General features: G+C 52.3%; 1 protein-coding gene across 1 annotated transcript; it reads right to left on the minus strand.

Annotated features, from left to right (window-relative positions):
• Nucleotides 1-1821: 1821 nt before the first annotated feature.
• On the minus strand, nucleotides 1822-20655 carry SDCBP2 (syndecan binding protein 2). The gene is given in 10 exon segments (XM_081255222.1): nucleotides 1822-2427; nucleotides 2685-2776; nucleotides 4774-4945; nucleotides 5025-5200; nucleotides 5857-6015; nucleotides 10236-10336; nucleotides 10960-11012; nucleotides 11014-11021; nucleotides 11689-11761; nucleotides 20586-20655. Coding segments are annotated over 9 exon segments (870 nt in total). The 5' UTR covers nucleotides 11743-11761; nucleotides 20586-20655; the 3' UTR covers nucleotides 1822-2372.
• Between the last annotated feature and the right edge of the window lie 927 nt (nucleotides 20656-21582).

Raw genomic sequence — 21582 nt, forward strand, 5'->3', positions numbered from 1 at the left:
AGAAATAGTCAAAAGCTTTGCCGAGAAAATAAATGACTATTATATTTGACAACATAAAATCTATATATTTTTCTCCACTGGAATCTAGTCGAGCTGCGTAGCCCCTCTGCTCTGGTCTGCGTCTTGCTGTCCGTGGCCTTCCTACTGTGTCTTGTGTTTTGATGGACGTGGTCAGGGCCGGGGCTGTGGTCCGTTCTGTCCCTGATGCTGCAGGAGCCACTCATGAAGAGCGTGGACCGAGGACTGTGGACAAGCTGAGCGGAGCTGGCGCCGCCCTCTGCTCCTGCTGTGGCTCAAGACCTGCCTGTCTGGTCAGAGGGGCTCCAGCCCACAGTGTTGGGGATGCCTCTCTTTTGGGGGGTCTTGTGGGACCTTGACGGGCTTTGCCTCTTGTCGGTGGAGGAGGCAGCTCTCTGGCCCAGGCCTGGGACAGACGCTGGGACCGTGTCGGCCAGGCCCCGGCTTGTGTGTGTGTGCGCGTGTGTGTGCTCGGTATCCTGCATCTATGCAAAAGGGGCAGCTCCCTCCCAGGGCGGAGGCGGAAGGCGCAGCGGCCCACGGGCTCAGGCTCCAAGCCCTGACTGCAGGACACAGGATGTGGGACCATGAAGCAAGGCCAGGGCCCGGGGGCCTCCCGCTGAGTGCTCATCCTCCAAGGCTCCCCTTTTCCTTCCTGCTTAATACCACCTCCTGCTGAGCTGTGACCTTTCCCTCCCACCCTCTGCTTCTGCAGCAGAAATCTTTGGGGTCTCCCCTCTCCCCAACCTCTGGCCAGAGCTGATTAGATCCTAAGGGACTGTGTTCTCAGGAACCACCTTCTGGAACTGCTGGTCCCTTAGGGTCCCACCTCCAGAAGTGGCTTCTCCTAAGTTATAGCGTCCAGGCCAGAGCTGCTTTGCTGCTCCTCTTGTCCAGGCTCAAAGCAGAAATCAGTCTGGGGCCGGGACTCTGCTCAGAGAGCCGGCCTCAAATGGAGTTTATCCCCAATATCTCCCAAGGGGATAACTTAGCTTTTCACTGAATACCCTTCCCAGTCGCCACTAGCACAGGGGTATCTGGCAGCACCTTGGGGGGTGGGGTGGGGGCAGATGACAAGGTTCTGGGGTAAAGGCCTACAGAGGAGCTTCTGCCCAGGGAAATCATGACCCCCTCTGACCTAGGAATCAGTGCACACAAGTCACGGTGCACTGCCACATTCAGCCATGCCCTTGACAGAGAATTCAGGGGATACAGGAAGGGGGGAGGTGGGGAAGGGTCTTCACTTTTGTCTTCTTTGTCCTTTTGGTCAGACAGAGTTGTACCTACAGCAGACAGCTCTGAATTAAAGCATGAAAACACAAGATCCTTGGCCTGTTTTCTTTATACTGTGTCTTTTGGGGGTGGGGGCGAGGGGGATAAAGGGGGCTCACACCTGTCCCCACCTGCACGGACATCATAACACGCATCCTGGGAAAAGCTGAGCAGACAGAGATCTTTCCTGAGGTTGAGGGAACCAGAGAGCTGCGTGCTGGCTCAGCTCTGCCGTGCTTCTGACTCCCCTCCAGGGGGTCACTTGGCGCACCCCACGCCCTCCCGTCAGACCCGTGGGGCCCTGTAAGTGCACGTGTTCCATCCTCTCCAGCACCCTTGAAGTGGTCCTCACGCCCGTTCTGCACATGCGGAAGCCAGCTGCAGTCGCTGAGCAGGGGGTGCGCGAAAGCGAGGGCCCCCTTCCAGGGCCCCACACCGTCCCCCTCTAGTCATCCATGTCCCAGACCGGCGGCATGTGACGGTGGCAAAGCACAGTCATTGCTCTCAGAGGCAATACATAGCAAAGGCCTTGGTCTCACCCCTGCTTAAAAGAAAACCAGCTCTGGCATGTCATGAGACAGAAGATTCTGGAATTTCAGTTACTTTCGAGGAAGGGATTTTATGTAAAACCAAATCTTTATTCAAAAGACAGTGATGGGTTATAACTAAATACAGTTTGTGACAAAGAACAAGTAAAGGAAAAAGAAACAGTTCTCCCCCAAAAATGTATTTGTTCTCTCAAACCATGGAAATGTTTTACTGGTAGAGGCAAAAGTTTGAAAGGGACCCAGCTGCAACTTTAGGAAGTGTTTAGTCGGCCTGCCTACGTGCCCAGCATTTAAATCGGCTCAGAGAATCACTGCCTGTGGGCCCTGCCCCTGCCTTAGCCCAGTTAAGAGGCTGAGGCTCCAAGGAGGCCAGTGTGTGTAAGTGACAGGCCCATGTGATCCAATGTTGCCCCACCCAGAACACACCCGCCTCGAGACAGCCCCGCCCCCAAGCAGAGGCCTCCACAGCCTGTCCCCTGAGGACTCTCCCTTTCCTGCTGGAGGGTGAGAGGGCTGAGCTGCTCTGCCATGGCTTCAGGTGTCAGGGATGGAGTGGTCCATGGTGTGGTGGAGCAGGGCTGGGGACAACCTAGATACAGCAACAAGGACAGTCGCCAACACTGGCAGCACATTCTCCCCCTCCCCGCAAAGGCTGTGCATGCCTTGTGGGCCCTCACTTCCGAGTCAAAGACTTTCAAATCACCAGAAGCCACTGGCTAGCGTGAAGGGAGGCAAGGGCAGGAGAGCAGAGGGCAGGCTGGTCTGGGCTCTGCAGGAGCCTTGAGGAAGTCGGGGTGGACGGGAGGTGGGGAGGTGAAGAGGGAGGCAGGAGGGGACCAGCCTTACTTTCTGACCATGTGCTCATAGATCACAGTGGGGATGATGGCCAGGTTGATGACGTTCCCGGCTGTGGCCAGAATCTCCGTGACTTCTTTGTCCTGGAGAAGGGGTGAGTGAGCGGTCAACCCGGGGGCCAGGGGCAACTCTGAAGGCATCTCTGTGGCGAGGTCAGCACGGCCCCCGCTGAAGGATGCCACTGACACTCTGACGTCAGGGACAGGGCTGCCCCTCAGGTGAGCAAGAACATGGGCCTCCCACCTGAGGCCCTGTCAGTAAAATGAGCGTGCCCCTCCCGCCCTCAGCTCGAGGGCCTGTGTGGGCCTGACACCTAACAGGGCCTCACAAACGTGACTTCCCCCAAAGAGCCCTGGGAATCTCACCAAGCACACATGTATGCCGTTTCCCAGGACCCCATCACACTCGGGTTCTGGACCCAAAGCACAAAGAGAATAACCGTGCAGTGGGGGGACAGCAGGGGCTCACCCCACCCCCTTCACTGGGCGCCTGTCAGCCTGAGCCGAGCCCGTGTGGTACTTCTTCCTCTTAACATCTTGTCGACTAGTGAAAAGAGAGGCCCGCAGAAGCCATTCAGATCATGGGGAGAACAAGAAACAAAAGGTATCTACACAAAGTGCGCCAAACAGTCCAAAGACAAACGCTATGGCCATTAGAAGAGCCTCTGGCCCTTACTCAGACACCATGGCCTTTACTTTACACAGATGTCTAACCCAGGTATGTGTTTTCTTAGCTGTTCCAGGATAAATGGGAGAAGATGTGCGAGGTGGGACTAGTGATGGCCACGGAGTAGAAATAGACCTTTGAGAAGATAAGTGAGCTCAAGAAGCATAGCTATCTGGGGCCATTCAGCAAAGGGTCAGGCCCAGTCCTTAGAGCCTTACACCATTGTTTGGTAGGATAACTGATAGGTTCATAGTGAAGCCTTGAGCCATCAGTGAGGACGAGAGAATCTGCAGCACAGTTTAGAATGACTGCTCTCCAGAACAGTTAAGATCAAGCAACGGTCATGCTTTGGAAGGAGTGAGTTCCCTGACACCCAGTAGAGCCAGCCACTCAGAACTGGTATTACCGTACTCAGCTTTTTAGCTACAATGGATTCCCTTTGGATTGTCATGCCTGATCCCCAAGGAAGGGGAGAGATGCAGCAGGAGGGACGTCAGACAGACATTAGGAAGAACTTGCTGATCACAGTGTTCATGAGGCAGCAGAATAAGCCTCCAGGGAAGGTGGGGAGACTGTGAGGCACAGAGAGGACGATGTGCGACAGGGATGGTGATGGTGGTGGCCCTTGTGAAGGGGAGGAGAACTGGCTTAAAAGACGGTGCCACCTGTGGAGTGAGAAGCCACCGCCCAAGCCACCTCTACCCGGGGAGCCCTACCTGTGAGCCCCGAAGCCCTGGCTGCAGGAGGGCAGGGACCCTCACTCTAGATCACAGCTGGGATTGAGAAGCACTCTCGGTCCTGGTGGCATCAAGTCGGGATAAACCACTCTCGCTTATCCAGGGACCAGAAGCGGCGTGACTCATCCTCCGCCGGGGTCCATTCCCCAAAAGCACCCACCCCCGAGTCCAGGTCACAGCACTGGGCCTAGACCACTTGCTCCTTCTTGTATTTAAAGATAAAACTTGCCACGCAGACCCCCTTGGGAGGGCAAAAAAAGAGGTGAGAAATGGACTTCTGAAGAGCAATTTTCTAAAATATTCCTATTACTGAACAAGATCCGGGATACAAACAGAAGTGCCACACAGAGTAAGGAGGTGTCCATGCAGCCAGGAGCCACCTGGGCACCTACGTCCTTACACAGGTCATCAACCCCCCCATCACACACACACCCCGGCTCCCAGTCACACCTCTGGCCACCATGTGTAAGTAACAATAGCTTATGTTTACTGAGCACTTAATTTGTGCCTGCACTGAGCTCGAAGCTCTGTGTACCTTGTCACTTTGAATCCCTGTAGCAGCCTTAGGATGAGGAACTGAGGCCGGGGTGGGGGCAGCAGCCCACCCGCAGACACGAACCTGCCCACCACCTGGCGTGTCCCAGCCCCCGATGTCCCGGGACAGAGCCGCTGCTTACCTTCAGCCCAACGACGTTCTGCCCGTTCACCTCGCACACGTAGTGGTTGATGAGGAGGCCGTTGCGGGCCGCAGAACTCCCTTTGACCAAAGAGATGATCTTCCCCTTCCTGATGACGAAGCCGACGTGGCCTGTGCTGTCCTTGGGCATGGTGACGGTCCGCTGGAATGGCCTGGCAGGGAGGGACAGTGAGCTGGGCCTGGGGCGTGGCTGGGGATGAACAGAGAGGCTCCTGGGACCCAGCTACTCACCTGTCCCGAATAACCATGACAATCTTCTCAGCTGACGCCTTCTTCACCACCCGGTGGGCTTTGTCTGTGCTCCACCCGACACAGTTGCGCCCGTCAATCTGCAGGATCTGGTCCCCAAAGCGCAGCCCCACCAGGGACACGGGGGTGTTGGCCTGGACCAGCTGCACAAAGAGCCCCTGGGGGAGGCAGTCCCCACAGTCAGCTCTCCCCGCCCACCATGAGCCCAGGTCCCTCCTCCAAGCTGCTGTTTGCCTCCGGATCCTCCCGGAGCCTGCAGGGCACTGGGACTGCAGCTCTGTGCAGCGTACACAGGCAATCCCATTTTCCTGGAGAGAAAACACCCAAGGCCACACATCTAGGAAGCAACGGAGTCAGGAATTCAACCCCAGCTGGAGGCTGCACCCCCAACCACTGGACTACAAGGCCTCTCACACTGGCATCCAGGGCCCCCGGCTTCCACAGTCTGCAGACAGCTGCCCAGAAGCCAGATCCCTTTGACTGGGGGGCAAGGAGGCAAGGAGCCCACGGAGGGGCAGGTAGAGGATCCCTGGCGCAACCCAGAGCCAGCCCTAGGGCCTTGTAGGAGGGGATTGAGAAGAGGAGCCTGGCCTAGGGGTCAGGTGGGCCTCGGCTCCCAGCCCGCGCAGCCCCTTCCTTACTGTGGATGGGGCTCCCCGCGCTGCCTCCTCTCCCGCTGGTGGACGAGGCGGCCAGAACCCCAGAGGCGCGCGGAGGAGGGCGGACAGCTCGGGCTGCGGGCGGGCGCTGTCCAGCACGCGGGCTCGCCCTCCTCCGCGTGGCCCCTCCTCTCCCCCCCGACCCCCAGCCCCACCTTGTCGATGGCCCGCAGCCGCAGCCCCGTCTTGCCGCGCTCGTCCTTGCACAGGTGGATCTCGCGCACCCCGGGCTTCACCTCCCCAGGCAGCACGCCCAAGCTGTTCCCGGACACCAGCGCCACCACCTGGTCCGGTGAGGGTCCCGAGACCGCTGCCTGCGGACATCAGGAGAGCAGGCGGTCAGCCAGCTCCTGGGGCCTCGTGCCACAAGAGTCCCCGGGGTGGGAGCAGGGAGTGGGTAAGGAGAATGGAGTGGACCCTGGGCCGCAGTCCACCCCAGCCCACACACTTTTCCGCATGCGGACGAGAGGGAACATGGCTCAATGATGCCACTAGGGGGCGTCAAAGTCCACACCCCTGAAAAACAGCCAGGAAAGTAGGGCGAGAAGAGAGGACAGGTGAATAGGAAAGGGGTGCTCGTTTCCCAAGGCAAACTGGTGTCAGGAGAAGAGCCCTTTCAAATCCACTTAAAAATAAAAGTTCCACAGAAAATAGTGAATGATGGGGGTAAATGGGCCCCATTTGATCTCTGCCTTGAAAAAAAATAAGGTAAAAGTACCAAAATGAGTGAGTGCTTTCCCCCCTAAGATCTGGAAGAAGGACAGGATGTCCACTCGTACCACTACTATTAAATACAGTAATGGAAGAACTAGCCAGAGCAATAAGGCAAGAAAAGGAAATAAAAGGCATATAGATTGGAAAAGAAGACATAAAATGGTCTCTATTTGCAGATGAGATGATACTTCACTAGAAAATTCCAAGGAATCTACAAGTAAACTCCTAGAACTCATAAGTGAGTTCAACAAGGTCACAGGATACAAGACCAACATATACAAAAAAATCATTTGTACTTTTTTTTTTTTTTTTTTTTTTTTGCAGTACGCGGGCCTCTCACTGTTGTGGCCTCTCCTGTTGTGGAGCACAGGCTCCGGACGTGCAGGCTCAGCAGCCATGGCTCACGGGCCTAGCCGCTCCGCGGCATGTGGGATCTTCCTGGACCGGGGCACGAACCCGTGTCCCCTGCATCGGCAGGCGGACTCTCAACCACTGCCCCACCAGGGAAGCCGCATGTATGGTTAATTTTTTAAAAAAGAAACTGCCAAACTATTTCCAGAATGGCTGTACTATTTTATTTTCCTGCCAGCAATGCATGAGTGTTTTCAGTTTTTTCACATCCTTGCCAGCATTTGGTATTATCACTATTTTAAATTTTAATCATTATGGTAGGTGTGTAGCAATGCTTTATCATTGTCTTAATTTGCATTTCCCTAATGCTAGTGATGCTGAACATCTTTTCATGTGCTCATTTACCAGCTGTATATTCTTTTCAGTAAAATGTTCCTTCATATCTTTTGCTCATTTTCTAAATGGATTGTTTTTTTAAGTCAACTTTTGAGACTTTATTCTAGAGTCCTTTGTCAGGTATTTGGTTTGTAAATATTTTCTCCCACTGTGTAGCTTCTCCTTTCATATTAAAAGGGTTTCTTGCAGAGCAAAAAGTTTTTAATTTTGATGAGGTCCAATTTATTGATTTTTTTCTTTTGTGGATTATGCTTTGGTGTCCTAAGAAATTTCACTGAGCCCTGGTTCCTAAAGATTTTCCCTTTTACTTTCTTCTAAAACTGCTATAGTTTTATGTTTAAATTTATGATTGAATTTGAGTTAATTTTTTGTATAAGGTGTGAAGTCAGTGCTCATACTTTGCCCACGGATATTCAATTGCTCCCACACCATTTGTTGAAAAAACTCTTCTTTCTCCAATGAATTGCTCTTGCACCTCTGTTAAGAAGCAGTTGCCCCTCCTTGTGTGAGGCTATTTCTGGATTCTCTCTTCTGCTCCATGATCCATGTGTCTGTCGCTCCCCAATACCACACTGTCTTAATTACTGTAGCTATATAATAAATCTGGAAATTTGGTAGAGTTATTTCTCCTGTTTTATTCTTTTTAGCAGAATAGTTTTAGCTATTCTAGTTCCTTTGTCTTTTCATATAAAGTTTAGATTAACCTTGCATGTATCTACAAAACATCTTGTAGAGATTGTGAAAGGAATTGCATTAAATCTGTATATCAATCTGGGGACAGTTGACAGCTTTACTATGTTTTCCCAATCCATGAATACAGAATATCTCTCTATTTATTTAGATCTTCTTTGATATCTTTTATCAGTGGTTTTTCATTTCCAGCATACAATTCCTGAATATGTTTGATTAGATTTACACCTAAGTATTTCTTTTTTTTTTGAGTGATTGTAAGTGGTATTGTATTTTTAATTTTAGCTTCCACATGTTCATTGTTAGTACTTAGAAGTACAATTGGGGCCACAACAGTGAGAGGCCCGCGTACCGCCAAAAAAAAAAAAAATTAACCATACATTTATAACACTACCTAGGAATTGCACTCCTGGGCATTTATCCCAGAGAAACAAAAACTTATATCCGTACAAAAATCTGTACACAAACATCCATAATAGCTTAGTTTATAATAGACAAAAACTGGAAACAACTAAAATGTCCTTCAAGAGGTTAAACAAACTGGGGGTACAGACACACCATGGAACACAACCCAGCGATAAAAAGGAATGAACTGTTGATACAGGCAACAGCCTCGAAGGATCTCCAGGGCATGATGCTGAGTGTAAAGAGTCCACCTGAAAAAGTCACACACCGTGTGATTCCACTTACATAACCTTCTGAAATGGCAAAATTATAGGGACAAAAACACGCTAGTGGTTGCCAAGGGGCTGCGGATGGTGAGGGGGAGGCTGGGAACGATTATGAGATACCTTTGTGGTGATGACATAGTTCTCTATCTTGATTGCGCTGGTGGTTGCAGGTGATAAAATGACATTGAACCACAGACACACATTGTACCAATGTAAAATGCCTGGTTTTTTTTTTTTTTTTTTTTTTTTTTGCTGTACGCGGGCCTCTCACTGCTGTGGCCTCTCCCGTTGCGGAGCACAGGCTCCGGACACACAGGCTCCGCGGCCATGGCTCGTGGGCCCAGCCGCTCCGCGGCATGTGGGATCTTCCGGGATAGGGGCACGAACCCGTGTCCCCTGCATCGGCAGGCGGACTCTCAACCACTGCGCCACCAGGGAAGCCCAAAATGCCTGGTTTTGACGTTATAGTGTAGTTACATAAAATGGAACCACTGGGAAAACTGAGTGAAGAGTACAAAGGACTTCTCTATCTTCACAACTTCCTATGAATTTATGATTACTTAAAAATAAAAAGTTTAAATGAAAGAAAAATAATTTAAAACTTTTAATTATAAAAATGCATTATCTGTCATTTTTTATCAAAATTTAGGTTGTCCTAATTATTGGACCAAAGAGGGATTAAGTCGATAGATTAAAATTGGACTATCTACAACATGACCTACTTTGCTTCATGTGTGTACTTCCCTACATGACTGTCAAGAGAGTCATTTTGGAGAAACACCCCAGGGTGTCCCCAGTTTTTCTCAGGGTCCCACATGTCCTCATCCTTTCTGATTTTTCCTATGAAATCCTCATTTGTCAGTGTGGCAGTTCTCACCGTCATTTCCATCAATTTCATGAAATCCTGCAGCCTTAGTAAGATTTGCATTTGCACTCTGCAATCGATTTGCACTGGACCAGGGAGGGGCTGGCAGACAAGGACAACTGACAGATGGCCCGCGGGGAGGCTGGAGCTGAGTGGGAGAGGGTTTGGGACTGATTCTATAGGTGAATACATGTTCAGGAGTGAGTATTTCCCTGTTATGATTTCCTTTGCTCTCTGAAGCCATGGGGAGCAGCAATCAAGCATTACTGTTTGATTTGGGGAGTGGGGCTGGATGACAAGCTCCTCCCCACTGAGCTCTGCCTAACCATGCAGCTGCTGTCAAGCCACAGGCAGCCCTTCATCAGAAGCGCCCAGGCTCAGGCCGGGTTTAATGTCCTCCCTTCTCATCCAGCAGGCTCAGGCCAGCAGGTCAGTGGCCCTTCAGCCCCAAGGCCCGCGGGAAACCACGAAACCCCACAGCACTTTTTTTTTTTTTTTTTTTTTTTGGCAGTACGTGGGCCTCTCACTGCTGTGGCCTCTCCCGTTGCAGAGCACAGGCTCCGGACGCGCAGGCCCAGCGGCCATGGCTCACGGGCCCAGCCGCTCCGCGGCAATGTGGGATCTTCCCGGACCGGGGCATGAACCCGAGTCCCCTGCATCGGCAGGCGGACTCTCAACCACTGAGCCACCAGGGAAGCCCCTCACAGCACTTTTAATGAAGGCTGAAAATACAAAGTGCCATCAAAAAACAGAGGCGCAGCAACGCTGGGGAAAGAGGAGATTCAAGTCTGTTTAAATGGTAAGACCAAGAAGGAGGACCCACATCAGGCAAGAGACAAATACCTACACTGGCACCTTCTGGAATCTGAGGCAGGTTCTGCTGGACTTCGTGGCTGGAGAACGAAAGACCCATATAACCTTCCAATTCCGCCAGGTTTGGGTACAAAACTGATGGGAAGGGAAGGAAGGAAGAAGAAAGGTGTTACTCCGGGCCTGAGATTAGCCACACCTGCCTGGCTCCCAGGTGGTCACTCATTTTTATTAAGAAACAGGGCCTGGGGATGCTGTTTACTCCCAAGAATGTAGTATACCCCTGAGATGGCCCTGCAATCCCAGGAACGCTCGCTGGCACTGTGGGTCCTCCCCTCAGACGGTCTGCTTTCTCCAGGAGCAGCCTGGGACACTGAGTACCTCGTGTATCACTTTGGTGTTCAATTTAACTGACTTTATTTGGCATCGGCCAGACCCGAGGGCAGCTCTGGGGAACTGCACGGTGAGGAGAAAAGCTGGGCCTGAGTTCAAGTTTGCTACCACAGGGCCTGCATCAAGAGGGCCACGAGCAGCTCCAGGGCCACCACACACATCCTGGTCTCCAGCCTTCCTTGGTGGCCCCAAGTCAGGGCAGTCAGTGCCCTCACAAAGCTGCAGCTTTCTCAGTGTCCCCCTCAAAGGGTTCTAGGGAGGGTCAGCCTGCATAGTGCCCACAGCTCAGAGGCAGGAAGGAGGCAGGCTCTTGGAAATGTCCAGCAGAGGTCACTCTTAGCCAGGAGAACCGCAGTCCATTCGCTCACCTGAAGGCTGGGAGTCTGTTCCCTGTCCCGGCAGGGCGGGCTTCCTGGGTACTGGCCTCGGCCTGGGGATGGATGGGGAGTGCCGGTCAGCTGTGGCCATGAGCCCCAGAGCCCTTGAGGCCTGGGGCTCCCTGAGGCTGGGGCTCAGGGCATTAGGTATGCTGGCGGCCCGAGGGGGGGTGTCCATGACCCTTGGAGTAAATGTGGCCTCTGCAGATGTCCACGCTTCTGGAGGCAGGTTCTCCCAGGGGCCCGCGACCCACCAAATGTCACAACTCGTTTACTACCTGAGGCAGCTAAGGCAAATTTTCAGTCAAAAAGCCCCCAGTTCTCAAAACCCACTAGGACCTCATGCGGGATGGAAGGAGAAAAGGGCTTCTGGGGGCTGAGTAGGCCAAACGCCACGGCCACGGGGTTTACTCTGGAAGCTTGTCCTAGAGCATGGGTTCTACACGAACCCGGATGGAGGAAGCACTGGGATAGAGCAGGCACCAGACGGGCCGGTCTGCAGCTGCTTGGTCTTCTCTACCTGCTGTAATTCCATTGCCTTGGCCTCTGGACACCTGCTCTGCCCAGCAGGCCCTGCAGTGGGGACCTGCATGCCCTAGGGCCAGTCAGGAACTCCCAGGGGTCCCCAACACTTGACCCAAGACTAGCCTCCCTTAGCTACCGTGACGTAATCCAGAAGACCCCGTCAGGGGACCCCAGGCTGATAGCCTGGCAGTTTACCTGCATGGCTTGGTCCACCTTCAGGTCCTCCAGAGATGGGTACAGGGTGGACATGGCTGCTCTTTGGAACACCCTGCAGGGCACAGAGGGTGAGGAGGGCTGAGGGCTGAGAGGAGGCACGGATGTGTGCCACTCAGCACTCTCAGGACGAGAAAGACGTCACAAAGGTATTATTATCCCCATTTTAGAGATGGGGGAGCTGGGATTTGACCCAAAGTCTGTTTGGTTCCCCAGCCCGTGCTCTCAGCCCCGCAAAAATCCCATCCCACCGTGTTCAGCTGACTCTAGGCTTTAGAACCTGAGACCCGGGGTCACCTAGCACATGCTGACCAGGCAAAGCAGAACTGGGGGCCACGTCCTTCCCTGTCCTGTTTCAAAGGTCAGACAGGCTTATGAGGTCTGATCACACAAGACCTAAATCCAGTCCAGCTGGTGGGTAGTGAGCACCTGCTGTATACCCGGCCACCGTTAAGGGTTTGCACAGCATCATCCCACAACTACGCAGGATTCAGCCCACTGTCAAGTGGGCGGGGACTTAATATTACAACAGAAAGGCAGCAGGCACTTTAGAAGTCCTCTCCAGCCCCCCACACACCTCTCCATCTCTGGGCATTTGAGTTCCTACTGCATACCAGCCATTTCCAGTCTTGCTGGTGACTCTTGATCTTGACCACAGTGAGGTAAGACCAAAGGAAACTCTTAAAAACATGCACACAAACTAGCAGAATTTATACACTCAGCAGAGTATTGCTGCAGAGGGAGAAGGAAATGGGGGGAAGCACGATAAACATTTACTGAACGCCTTCTACCTGCCCAGAGGAGAACCAGTAGGACCTCGGAGCAAGGTGCCAAAAGAAATGCAAAGAAATTACCTCACAGAAATGCTTTATTTCCTTCCTAGTTGAAATGTGAGGAGGGAACAGCTTGTCTTTCTGGAATCTTTTCCGTTTACACCAACACACTGTCTGTGTCACATCTCCGGGCCTTTGTTGGGCCAGTCGTCACTAGCTGGTGTCTCTGCCCCGCCCTCCCACCCTGGCTCCTCAGACAATGAGGTCACTGCTGCTCCCAAGGGCCCTGCCCTCAGAAGAGACTCTGGGCCGGCCTCCGGCCCTGGACTCTTCAATCATCCTCAGTCTCTCTTCCCACCTGAACTGCAGTTCCTTGGGGTCAAGGGGTGTCCTATTCACCCCACTGGGCCCACATTCTCTGCACCAGGTCCAGATCCTCTGGGCATCTCCCCTGAGTGACCCACAGGGGCTGAGGTCATCTTCATCCATCAGTGTTTCTCGTCCTTCCTCTGTACCTGCTGCCTTGACCCTTGTATCAACCTTAACACTCCCCAACGACCTCCCCCATCCCTCCTAATGTGCCGTCAAATCCCATCTCTGCCACAACCCATCCCTAATCCCCATGCTGTCTGCAGACCTCCACTATCTCCCCGCCCTTCTGCAGGTACCACAACATCTCCAGTGAGTCCTAGCTTCTCTATTGTTGTTCTCCAGCCAACAGGCCCTTTCTGCATCAGCCTGGAATGTCACGCCCTGCTGAAAGCCCCCAGTGGCTCCAGGCTCTCAGAATCGAGCCCACCCATGTTCCCTTTACGTTTCCTCCAAAGATTGGAACTGGTGGCTCAAAGGCCAGATGCAAACGTTGTAAAGCAATTATACTCCAATAAAGATGTTTTTTAAAAAAATCTGTTGCCAAGTGCTTTATACATTCAAAGTAGCCCCCAAATGCAGAACTCAAGACGCCTTTTTTAAAAATTAATTAATTAATTAATTTTATTTTTGGCTGTGTTGGGTCTTTATTGCTGCACGCAGGCTTTCTTTAGTTGCGGCGAGTAGGGTCTGCTTTTCATTGCGGTGCGCAGGCTTCTCATTGCGGTGGCTTCTCTTGTTGCGGAGCACGGGCTCTAGGCACGCGGGCACCGTAGTTGTGGCTCAGGGGCTCTAGAGCGCAGGCTCAGTAGTTGTGGTGCATGGGCTTAGTTGCTCCGAGGCCTGTGGGATCTTCCTGGACCAGGGCTCGAACCCATGTCCCCTGCATTGGCAGGCAGATTCCCAACCACTGCTCCAACAGGGAAGTCCAAGACGCTGTTTTTAATAATCTAACTTCACATTGCTCCTGAAAAACAGGACACTCTGGCAACCCTGGACCGCTGCTGAGTGGCTACAGCTGAGTCGCAGCTGACTCCCGGGCGCCCCAGGCCCCACCAGCCTCTGCTGTCTCTTACATCAAGAGCGCTTTACTCACTGGCACTGAGACCATACAGACATTTGCTTGCACCCCCCTGCCTAATTCTCCTGCTTTCTTTCTTTCCACGCGTCCTTTTCCCAACCCCCACCCTCAGCTTCAGCCATAATGAGCTGCTTTCAGATCCTTGAATTAATCGAATTTTCTCACGTCCCCAGGCCTTTGCACGTATTATTATTCCCTCTGTTTGGAATACCTTTCTACCCCCTCCACTCCCTACCTAGATAACTCCCAATTATTTTCAAGTCCCAGACCAGAGGGCTCTTCTTTTAGGAAGCTTGCCTTGATTTGTGCTCCCCCCGCCCCCAAACCCCCCTCCTCACCCAACTCATGTTCTTACTCTGTTGATCATTCACTACTCCTGTAGTTGCCTCTTTGTCTACCTATTGGGAGTTCCAGAAGGGCAGGAACTGGACCTTCTAATTTGCTATGGAATTCCTAGCCCCTAGCATGGACACCAACGCAATAATATTTCCAGAAGCAATGCATTCTGCCCGGGCTCCCACTTTTCTCCTTGTAAAGTAAAGCTCTGACGTCCTATGGACATGAACCTTCCTAGGATGGAAACAGGGATGAGAGGTCCCAAACAGGTTTTGTTCGCCTCTCACAGGCTTGTTTTTTGTTTTCATTTGAATTAGTGCCAACATTTTAAAATCTGGAAATATAAAATTCTTCACTTCTAACTTGTACAGAAAAGAAAAATCACACTATTTGGCAATGCAAGAGCAGGAATCATACACGGCAACAGTCAGCCAGGCCCAAGTCGCAGCCCGCCATAACATGGGGCTGCACACACCTCCTTGTTTCCCGAAGTGCCCATCCAGCTGACTTACGCTGCCTGCTTGGCTCCTGCAGGCAGGCAGCTGCAGATCTTTGCCTTAGCCTTTGGGGCAGGAATGATCATCTCAAGAGGACAGGGACTGTCCTAGGGGGAGAGAGAGACTGGCCCTGACCTCCTTTAAATCAGCTGGGGGAAGAGACCACTTTGTCTGTGGTCTTCCCCACTGTGCACACACTCTGGGAGACTTTTATCTCGGGACAGTCCTCAGGAGGTACCATGTGCCAAAAACATGCCCTGCTACCAGGATCACACATGAACGACAGGTGTGAAAATAAGAGGCACCCCTGCCCTGCTTTTTCAAACACTGAAGCAGCAGAGCCGGTTATAGCTTTAGCAGCTGCCCTCTGGGAGAGCAGAATCAGAGATCTACTTCCTGGAAATCACTCCCAGGCTAAGACCACACAACCCTTCCTCTGTGTCTGGGACCCTTTCACCATTGCCACCTACTCTGGGTCTCAACTAAGGTTTGGGCTCTGGGTGGAATCAAGAGGCAGGTATTCCCCTGCCATTTAGCGGTTCATGATATAGTGGGGAATGGCTCCCTGCCAGCAAGTATGCGTGTCTCATTCAGTCATGCATCTACTCATTGACAACATTTAGGTGTCCACTGCGTGCTAGCAACACTGGATCTGTTTCAGTCATGCTAATCCCTCTGCTTGGCACACCACCCTTCTCTGCGTGGTGCTCTTTCAAGGCTCAGCTCAAAAGTTTCTTCTCTGGTTGGCTTTTTCAGACCATGGGACCCCCTGCTTGTTGGCCGGGTCTTCATGTGTTCCCAAACTGACTTGTACTGCCCCTATTGTCAAGTTATTTATCATATTGTATGATTATTATCTGGGTATTTCCTCATACTGGGCCCCAACTCAGAAGGGTGGGGACTGTGTCCTGTTCACCACCCTGTGCCTCCCCACCAAAACAGCACCCAGCACATGGATGCCGGCAAAAATTGGGATTCGACTGAATAAATCAGTGGTTTTCCAAGGAACAGACTGGAAATATATGGGGGCATTTTTGGGTGTCACACGACAAAGCTGTCCTGCACAACTTTCCAATACCCTGCCAAACCTTCATGGAGGCAAAAAACCTGTTTATAACCTGTTTTATATACAAATACAATGAAACTTTCCCTGGTTTTAATATACAATATATTATCCAGAAATGTATACACCAGCTTAACCGAGGAAGTTATTCTTTGTTTTGTTCACCATTGTGGAAAATCACTGTCAATCCTTCCGAGAACAGGTGAGTCACCAGAACGCACCCATGTGTGTCTGCGTTTGTAGCTGTCACAGTGACGGCACGCCTGTATACAAATACATTTAACCTTTGACTCAAGATGCCACATATAGGGACTTCCCTGGTGGTCCAGTGGTAAAGAATCCGCCTTCCAACGCAGGGAAGATTCCATCCCTGGTCGGGGGAACTAATACCCCACGCAGCCAAACAAACAAACAAACAAAAAAGATGCCGAATGTAAACTTTGGCAAAATTTAGTTGAATACTATCTATTAAATCCAAACTTTCTCATTTTAAGTTAGGTACAGACGTGACCGGGTGTCATCCAGTCTGAGCTTTTACATAGTGTAGGACATATTCATTTATTATAAATTACTTTCATTGCTCTCATTTCTCCTTTATAGTACAGAGAGGGCATCACGTTGATTTTTTTTTAACCCGGGGTGGGGGGCACACTGAACCACCACTCAAGATGAACCCGCCCCCTCCCTCAGCCTCAATTTCCCGCTTTTTGATGCAGCCAGGCACAAAACTCCGAGCACTCGGGCACCGGAGAAAGCCCCAACGGTTCCTAGGGCCTGTTCTTCACCCCAGGCCTCAGTTTCCCAATCTGTCCAACGATCTTGGATCAAAGCTCTCCAAACGACTCCCCACCCTGACGCTCTGGTAGCTCCACAGTCCGCTTGAGGCGATGTCCCCTGGTTGCTATGGGTTACGGCGCCTGCGCAGAAACCCCGCCAAGCCGCTAGAACGCGCTGCGGCCGCTAGGGCGCATGCGTGTCACCCACACAGGGCTGCGCGTGGCTACCGGCGTTTCCCAGAGTATCCCGCGATTGCGGGATGGCAAGTGGCGGTCTCCGTGCCCCGCGGGTTGATGGCCGGCTAAACTCACCCGGCCTCTTGCTTTTTCCAGGCGCTCGTTGCTGGCGCCGCGCGCGCGCGCGCACACACACACACACGCACACACACACGCGCGCACACACACACACACACACACACACACACACACAATCAGGTAAAGCAGCAGAGTAAGAGATGGGAAGTCTCGGTCAGGGTCCGCGTCCGCTCTTTACGCGCCTGGAGCCTACGCGGATCAAATCGCGCTTTAAAGGGGCGAGTGTCCCTTCGCCTCCCCACGCCCCCGACCCCTGGTGCATTAACGGCTTCCCGAAGGGGCGAGGGTGCGGTTGAGCCGCCCCCTGCTGGCTGATAAGATTCCATTCTAAGGCAGCTGTGGGAGGGAGGAGAGCAAAGTTGACACGCCTGCGCTGCGGGCTGCCTGTTGCTCATAATGAAGAGGCAGCTCCTTGGATCCCGAGTATGCCCTACCGTTGTGACGTCACCGTCCTTCCCACCGTCCCAGGTTTCTTGCCCGGCCCTGACTTCCAGTCCTAGTGCTGAGTTGCACGTGCCCCGCCCCACTCCACGAAGATTTACTCTGGGATCCCACCCAGGAATGACTGCCTGACCCCCAGGGTAGAGGTCCTGGGCTCGGCCAGGCAGATCACTTTCCACAGCAACAATGGGCCCACTGCACATTTTTAGAGATTCAGGCAGTTGGGTTTGCGGGGTGCAGGATAAAAGTCTAGGGCAACGGGGAAGGCCTGGAGGAAGGTAGGAGACGCCGAGTGGACCGTGAAGGATGGAGGTTCAGCAGGGTGAGAGTGGAGTATGTTACTCCAGGGATAGGGAGGCCCAGGCCCAAGAGTCCAGCTGCCTTCCAGATCTTTACTACCTCCTGCAGTTTATTCAAACTGCGTTCATTTTTCCCCGGCTTTGCTGCCCCTCTACAGTGACACCACCAAATGCACCTCATGGTCTGAGCCAGAAATCTGGGAGTTGTCCTTAGCTCCTGCTCTCCAGCCATACCCAGCTCTTGCCCTCAGGAGAAAATATGATGGGACTTCAACTTGACATTCCAATCTCTAGGACGTGACTCCTGGTACCTTCTCCACTGACTCCTGGTGACCTCCTCACTCTTGCACACTCACCCTGCATTTCATTAATTCCAGACTGCTTGCTGATCCTAAAACTCACCCTGCTAGTTCATGCCTCTGTGCTTTTACAGGTGCTGTTCCGTCTTGAATGCCATTCACACCTCCCCCCAGCCACCACCACCTTGTTCATCTGGTGAACTCCTCTTCTTTTCCCCCCCAAATCCCCAAAACCAAACACAGAGTTAGGCAAGCCTCCCTTCTGTAGACCACAGAATCTCATATTCGCGTATTCGTCATTCATCCCACTACTGTTTATTAAGCACCCACTGTGAGCAAGGTCTTCTGCATCTCCTGGGTTGGATTTCCACTGAGCTGTATTTGTTTGCCTGTCTCCCTCTTTGGTCAGGAATGTCACTCATTTCTGAAGCCCCAGTGCTGTGCCCACTGCCTGCTACACAGCAGGCATCCAGTTACTGTTCCTTAAAGAAGTAGAAAAGCAGACCCAAGGGGAAGAGAAAGCCCCAAAAAGTCCTTTGAAGAAAAACCCTGGCCTAGAAGGGGAGTAAAAACAGTGCCCTGATGAGGCAGATTGAAAGGCTGGCTCCTGCAGTCTGACAATGGAAGAGTTTGCTCAGTTCGGTGCTGATGACTTCCCGAAATTAACTGGCTCCTCTGAAAAGAAAGGAACCCATCTAACCTATCTCACCCAGAGAAATTTTCCTCTCCCACTGCATTTTCCAGGATTTCCATCCCTGAGCTGATGTACTTTGTAATGTTCTGAGCAATAACAACTCCCACAACAAAGCAGCAATCAGGTCCAGCAGGGCTGGACCAGCAGGATTGAAAAGGGGTCGCCAGCCCCCATCTTTGGACTTCGGAATGAGAACACTCCTTTGGAACACTTTGTTCCAAAGAGCTGAAACTACGGGACGCCCACTTGTTCCTGTGGACAGCTCATCCATCCTTCAGAAGACAGTGTGCGGGAGGGAAGCGTGGGTTAGAGTGTCAGAGGAATAGCTCCTGGAAGGCCAAATTAGCCCAGGGATGTGGTGAGTAGGAAAGGAAGAGGCTGTTGCTAAGCCACCAGCATATACTCCCCTCCTTCTCTCAGGCTGTACTACCTGCTGGAGAAAAGCTGTGGACTTCTTCAAGGAGTGCGGACACTCCTGAACTCAGGCCCAGGAGAGGCAGAGTGGGAGCCGAGGACCTTGGAGGCAGGCAGGATGGGTTCAGGCTGCTGCCTCTGACACAGGAGCCCAAGCACGGACAAGTCCCTTTGGCATGTCATTTATTCCTTTGTAATATGGGTAACAATACTTGCATCACAGAGTTATTGTGGAGATTAATTAAAAGATTCTTAAATAAAAGAGGTATGTACAGAAAGCACTAGTACATAAGGGGCATGCAATAATTGTTAGCTATTGTTCATTCAGTACATTTACTGGGCACCTAAGTCCCAGTACTGTTCTAAGTACCAGTAATAAGGCAGGGAACAAAAGAAAAACCTGTCCTTGAGTGTCACTTTCTAGCTGGATTAAATAAGCGCTTATGCCATGTTAGGTGGTGGGAAGTGATGGGGAGAAAGATAAAGCAGAGTGGAGGGTAGAGCCTGGAGGTCTGGAAGAGCCTCACTGCCAGGGGGTGGGTGGGGGGGTGACAGGTGGCTTTTGAGTAAAAGCCTAAGTGGGGAGGGAGAAGCATTGAGGCTGAGGACAAGCCACTGCCCTCTGTTTAGGGAACATCTGGCCAGTGAGACTGAAGCCAGTTGTTCACAGGGGAAGTAGCAGGAGAGGAGATTGGAGAGGTAGCGAGAGGGACTAGATCCTGTAGGGCCTGTGGGTCATGCTGAGGGCTTGGCATTTACTCTGATGAGATGGGAGCCCCTGGAAAATTCTGAGCAGCAGAGTGACATGGTCTGACTTTCATTTGGAGGATAGATTAGGGGGCACGGGTGGACAGGGAGCCCAGGCGAGAAGTGATGGTGGTGCAGTTGTTAGTAGCTGGGGCCACCGTATGTACAGCAGCCAGTGCAGTGCTGGCCCAGCACACAGCAGCCCCATCTTAAGCACCCTTTTCTGAGGCTTGTTGTGTGGAGGGCATGTTCCAGCCCCTTATATCCATTACCTCATTCAGTTCCCCTGACTGCATGGGAGTCCCCACAGGAGGAAACCAGTGTTCAGATCAGGCCACTGGCTGAGTTCCCCCAGCAGGTTCTCCTTGCCCGTGGGAGGGAGCTTGTTAATGGAAACAGCTTCAGGCAGAGAAGTAAGTGACAGAAACTGAGGCCCGCACTCAGTTCCTTGTAGGAGTTGCTCTTTGGCTTTCCAGGGGCCCATTTCAAGGAGCAAAGTGTGGGTCCCATCTCCGTGAGAACTGACCCAGGCAGTGAGGAGGAGCCTGGAGCCCTAGTGATGTCTGGATAAATATCACCCAGCCCTCGAACCTGGCCCAGGGCTGGGCTCGGAAGAGGAAACCCCAGTTCACATTTCACTGCCAGAGAAAAGCACCTTGAGAGAAAAAGGCCTGGAAGTCCCAGAAGGGTCAGGACAGGGAGGGAAGAAGACAGGTGAGAGCAGGTCTCCCTTATCCCTGTCCCCACCTCTAGGGGCCCCTTGCCCCGCTCTTACCTGCAGGCCAGGTGCTGCTGCCCGTCCTCTAGCCACTGCTGACGGAGTCTGGTCCCCTCCCTGGAAGGTGGTGGCCCTTGTCCCAGCTGGGTTCCTGCTCCCTGGTCAGCTGACTCACCCAGGACTGGGATGGGCCCAGGTAAGGACCTGCGGCTGAGTCAGCCTGCCCCTAGGTCACTGGGCTCAGAGGAGGGCTTTGGCCTTAGTCTGGATGTGGAGGTGGGGTTAGGGGCTCACAGCTCCTGTTGAGAGGGCTATGAACCAAGACTTCTTGGCCTTGAGGAAATCGGATTTGGATTGGACAACCAGTCCTGCTGAACTCATTGAGGGCAGTTTGATGGGTCTTAAAAAATGGCCGTACCTGGGCTTCCCTGGTGGCGCAGTGGTTGAGAGTCCGCCTGCCGATGCAGGGGACACGGGCTCGTGCCCCTGTCCGGGAAGATCCCACATGCCGCGGAGCGGCTGGGCCCGTGAGCCATGGCCGCTGAGCCTGCGCGTCCGGAGCCTGTGCTCCGCGGTGGGAGGGGCCACAACAGTGAGAGGCCCGCGTACCGCAACAACAACAACAACAACAACAATGGCCGTACCTTGTGACCCAGCGTTTCCTCTTCTAGGAATTTGTTACAAGAAAATAAACAAGTAGGCAGTGAGGTCTCAGGGCCCATCACCGTGTTTCTTATAATAGAGAAATCTAGAAATCCCCAAATGCCCATCGCTAGGGTCAGTTAAATAAGGCAGCATCTGTGGAAGATCACAAAGCTATCAACGTCATTTAAGGAAGAAGCCATGAGGAAATGTTCCGGCAAGATATTGAAAAATCAATATTGTGATAACCATCTTGTGTTTTGTCTTCATTTTTTGAAAAGTGAATATGCACTGAAAACAGTCTGTGAGGGCATAGCCTAAAACGCTGGAAATCCGGATGGTGGGATTGTGGGTGGGGTTTTGGTTTGTACTTTTGTGTCTGTTTCAAGGTGGTGGGGGTTTGTTTTTTCTT

The sequence above is a fragment of the Mesoplodon bidens genome, assembly GCF_964165515.1.
Source record: "Mesoplodon bidens genome assembly, chromosome: 15".
NCBI classification, from domain to species: domain Eukaryota; kingdom Metazoa; phylum Chordata; class Mammalia; order Artiodactyla; family Ziphiidae; genus Mesoplodon; species Mesoplodon bidens.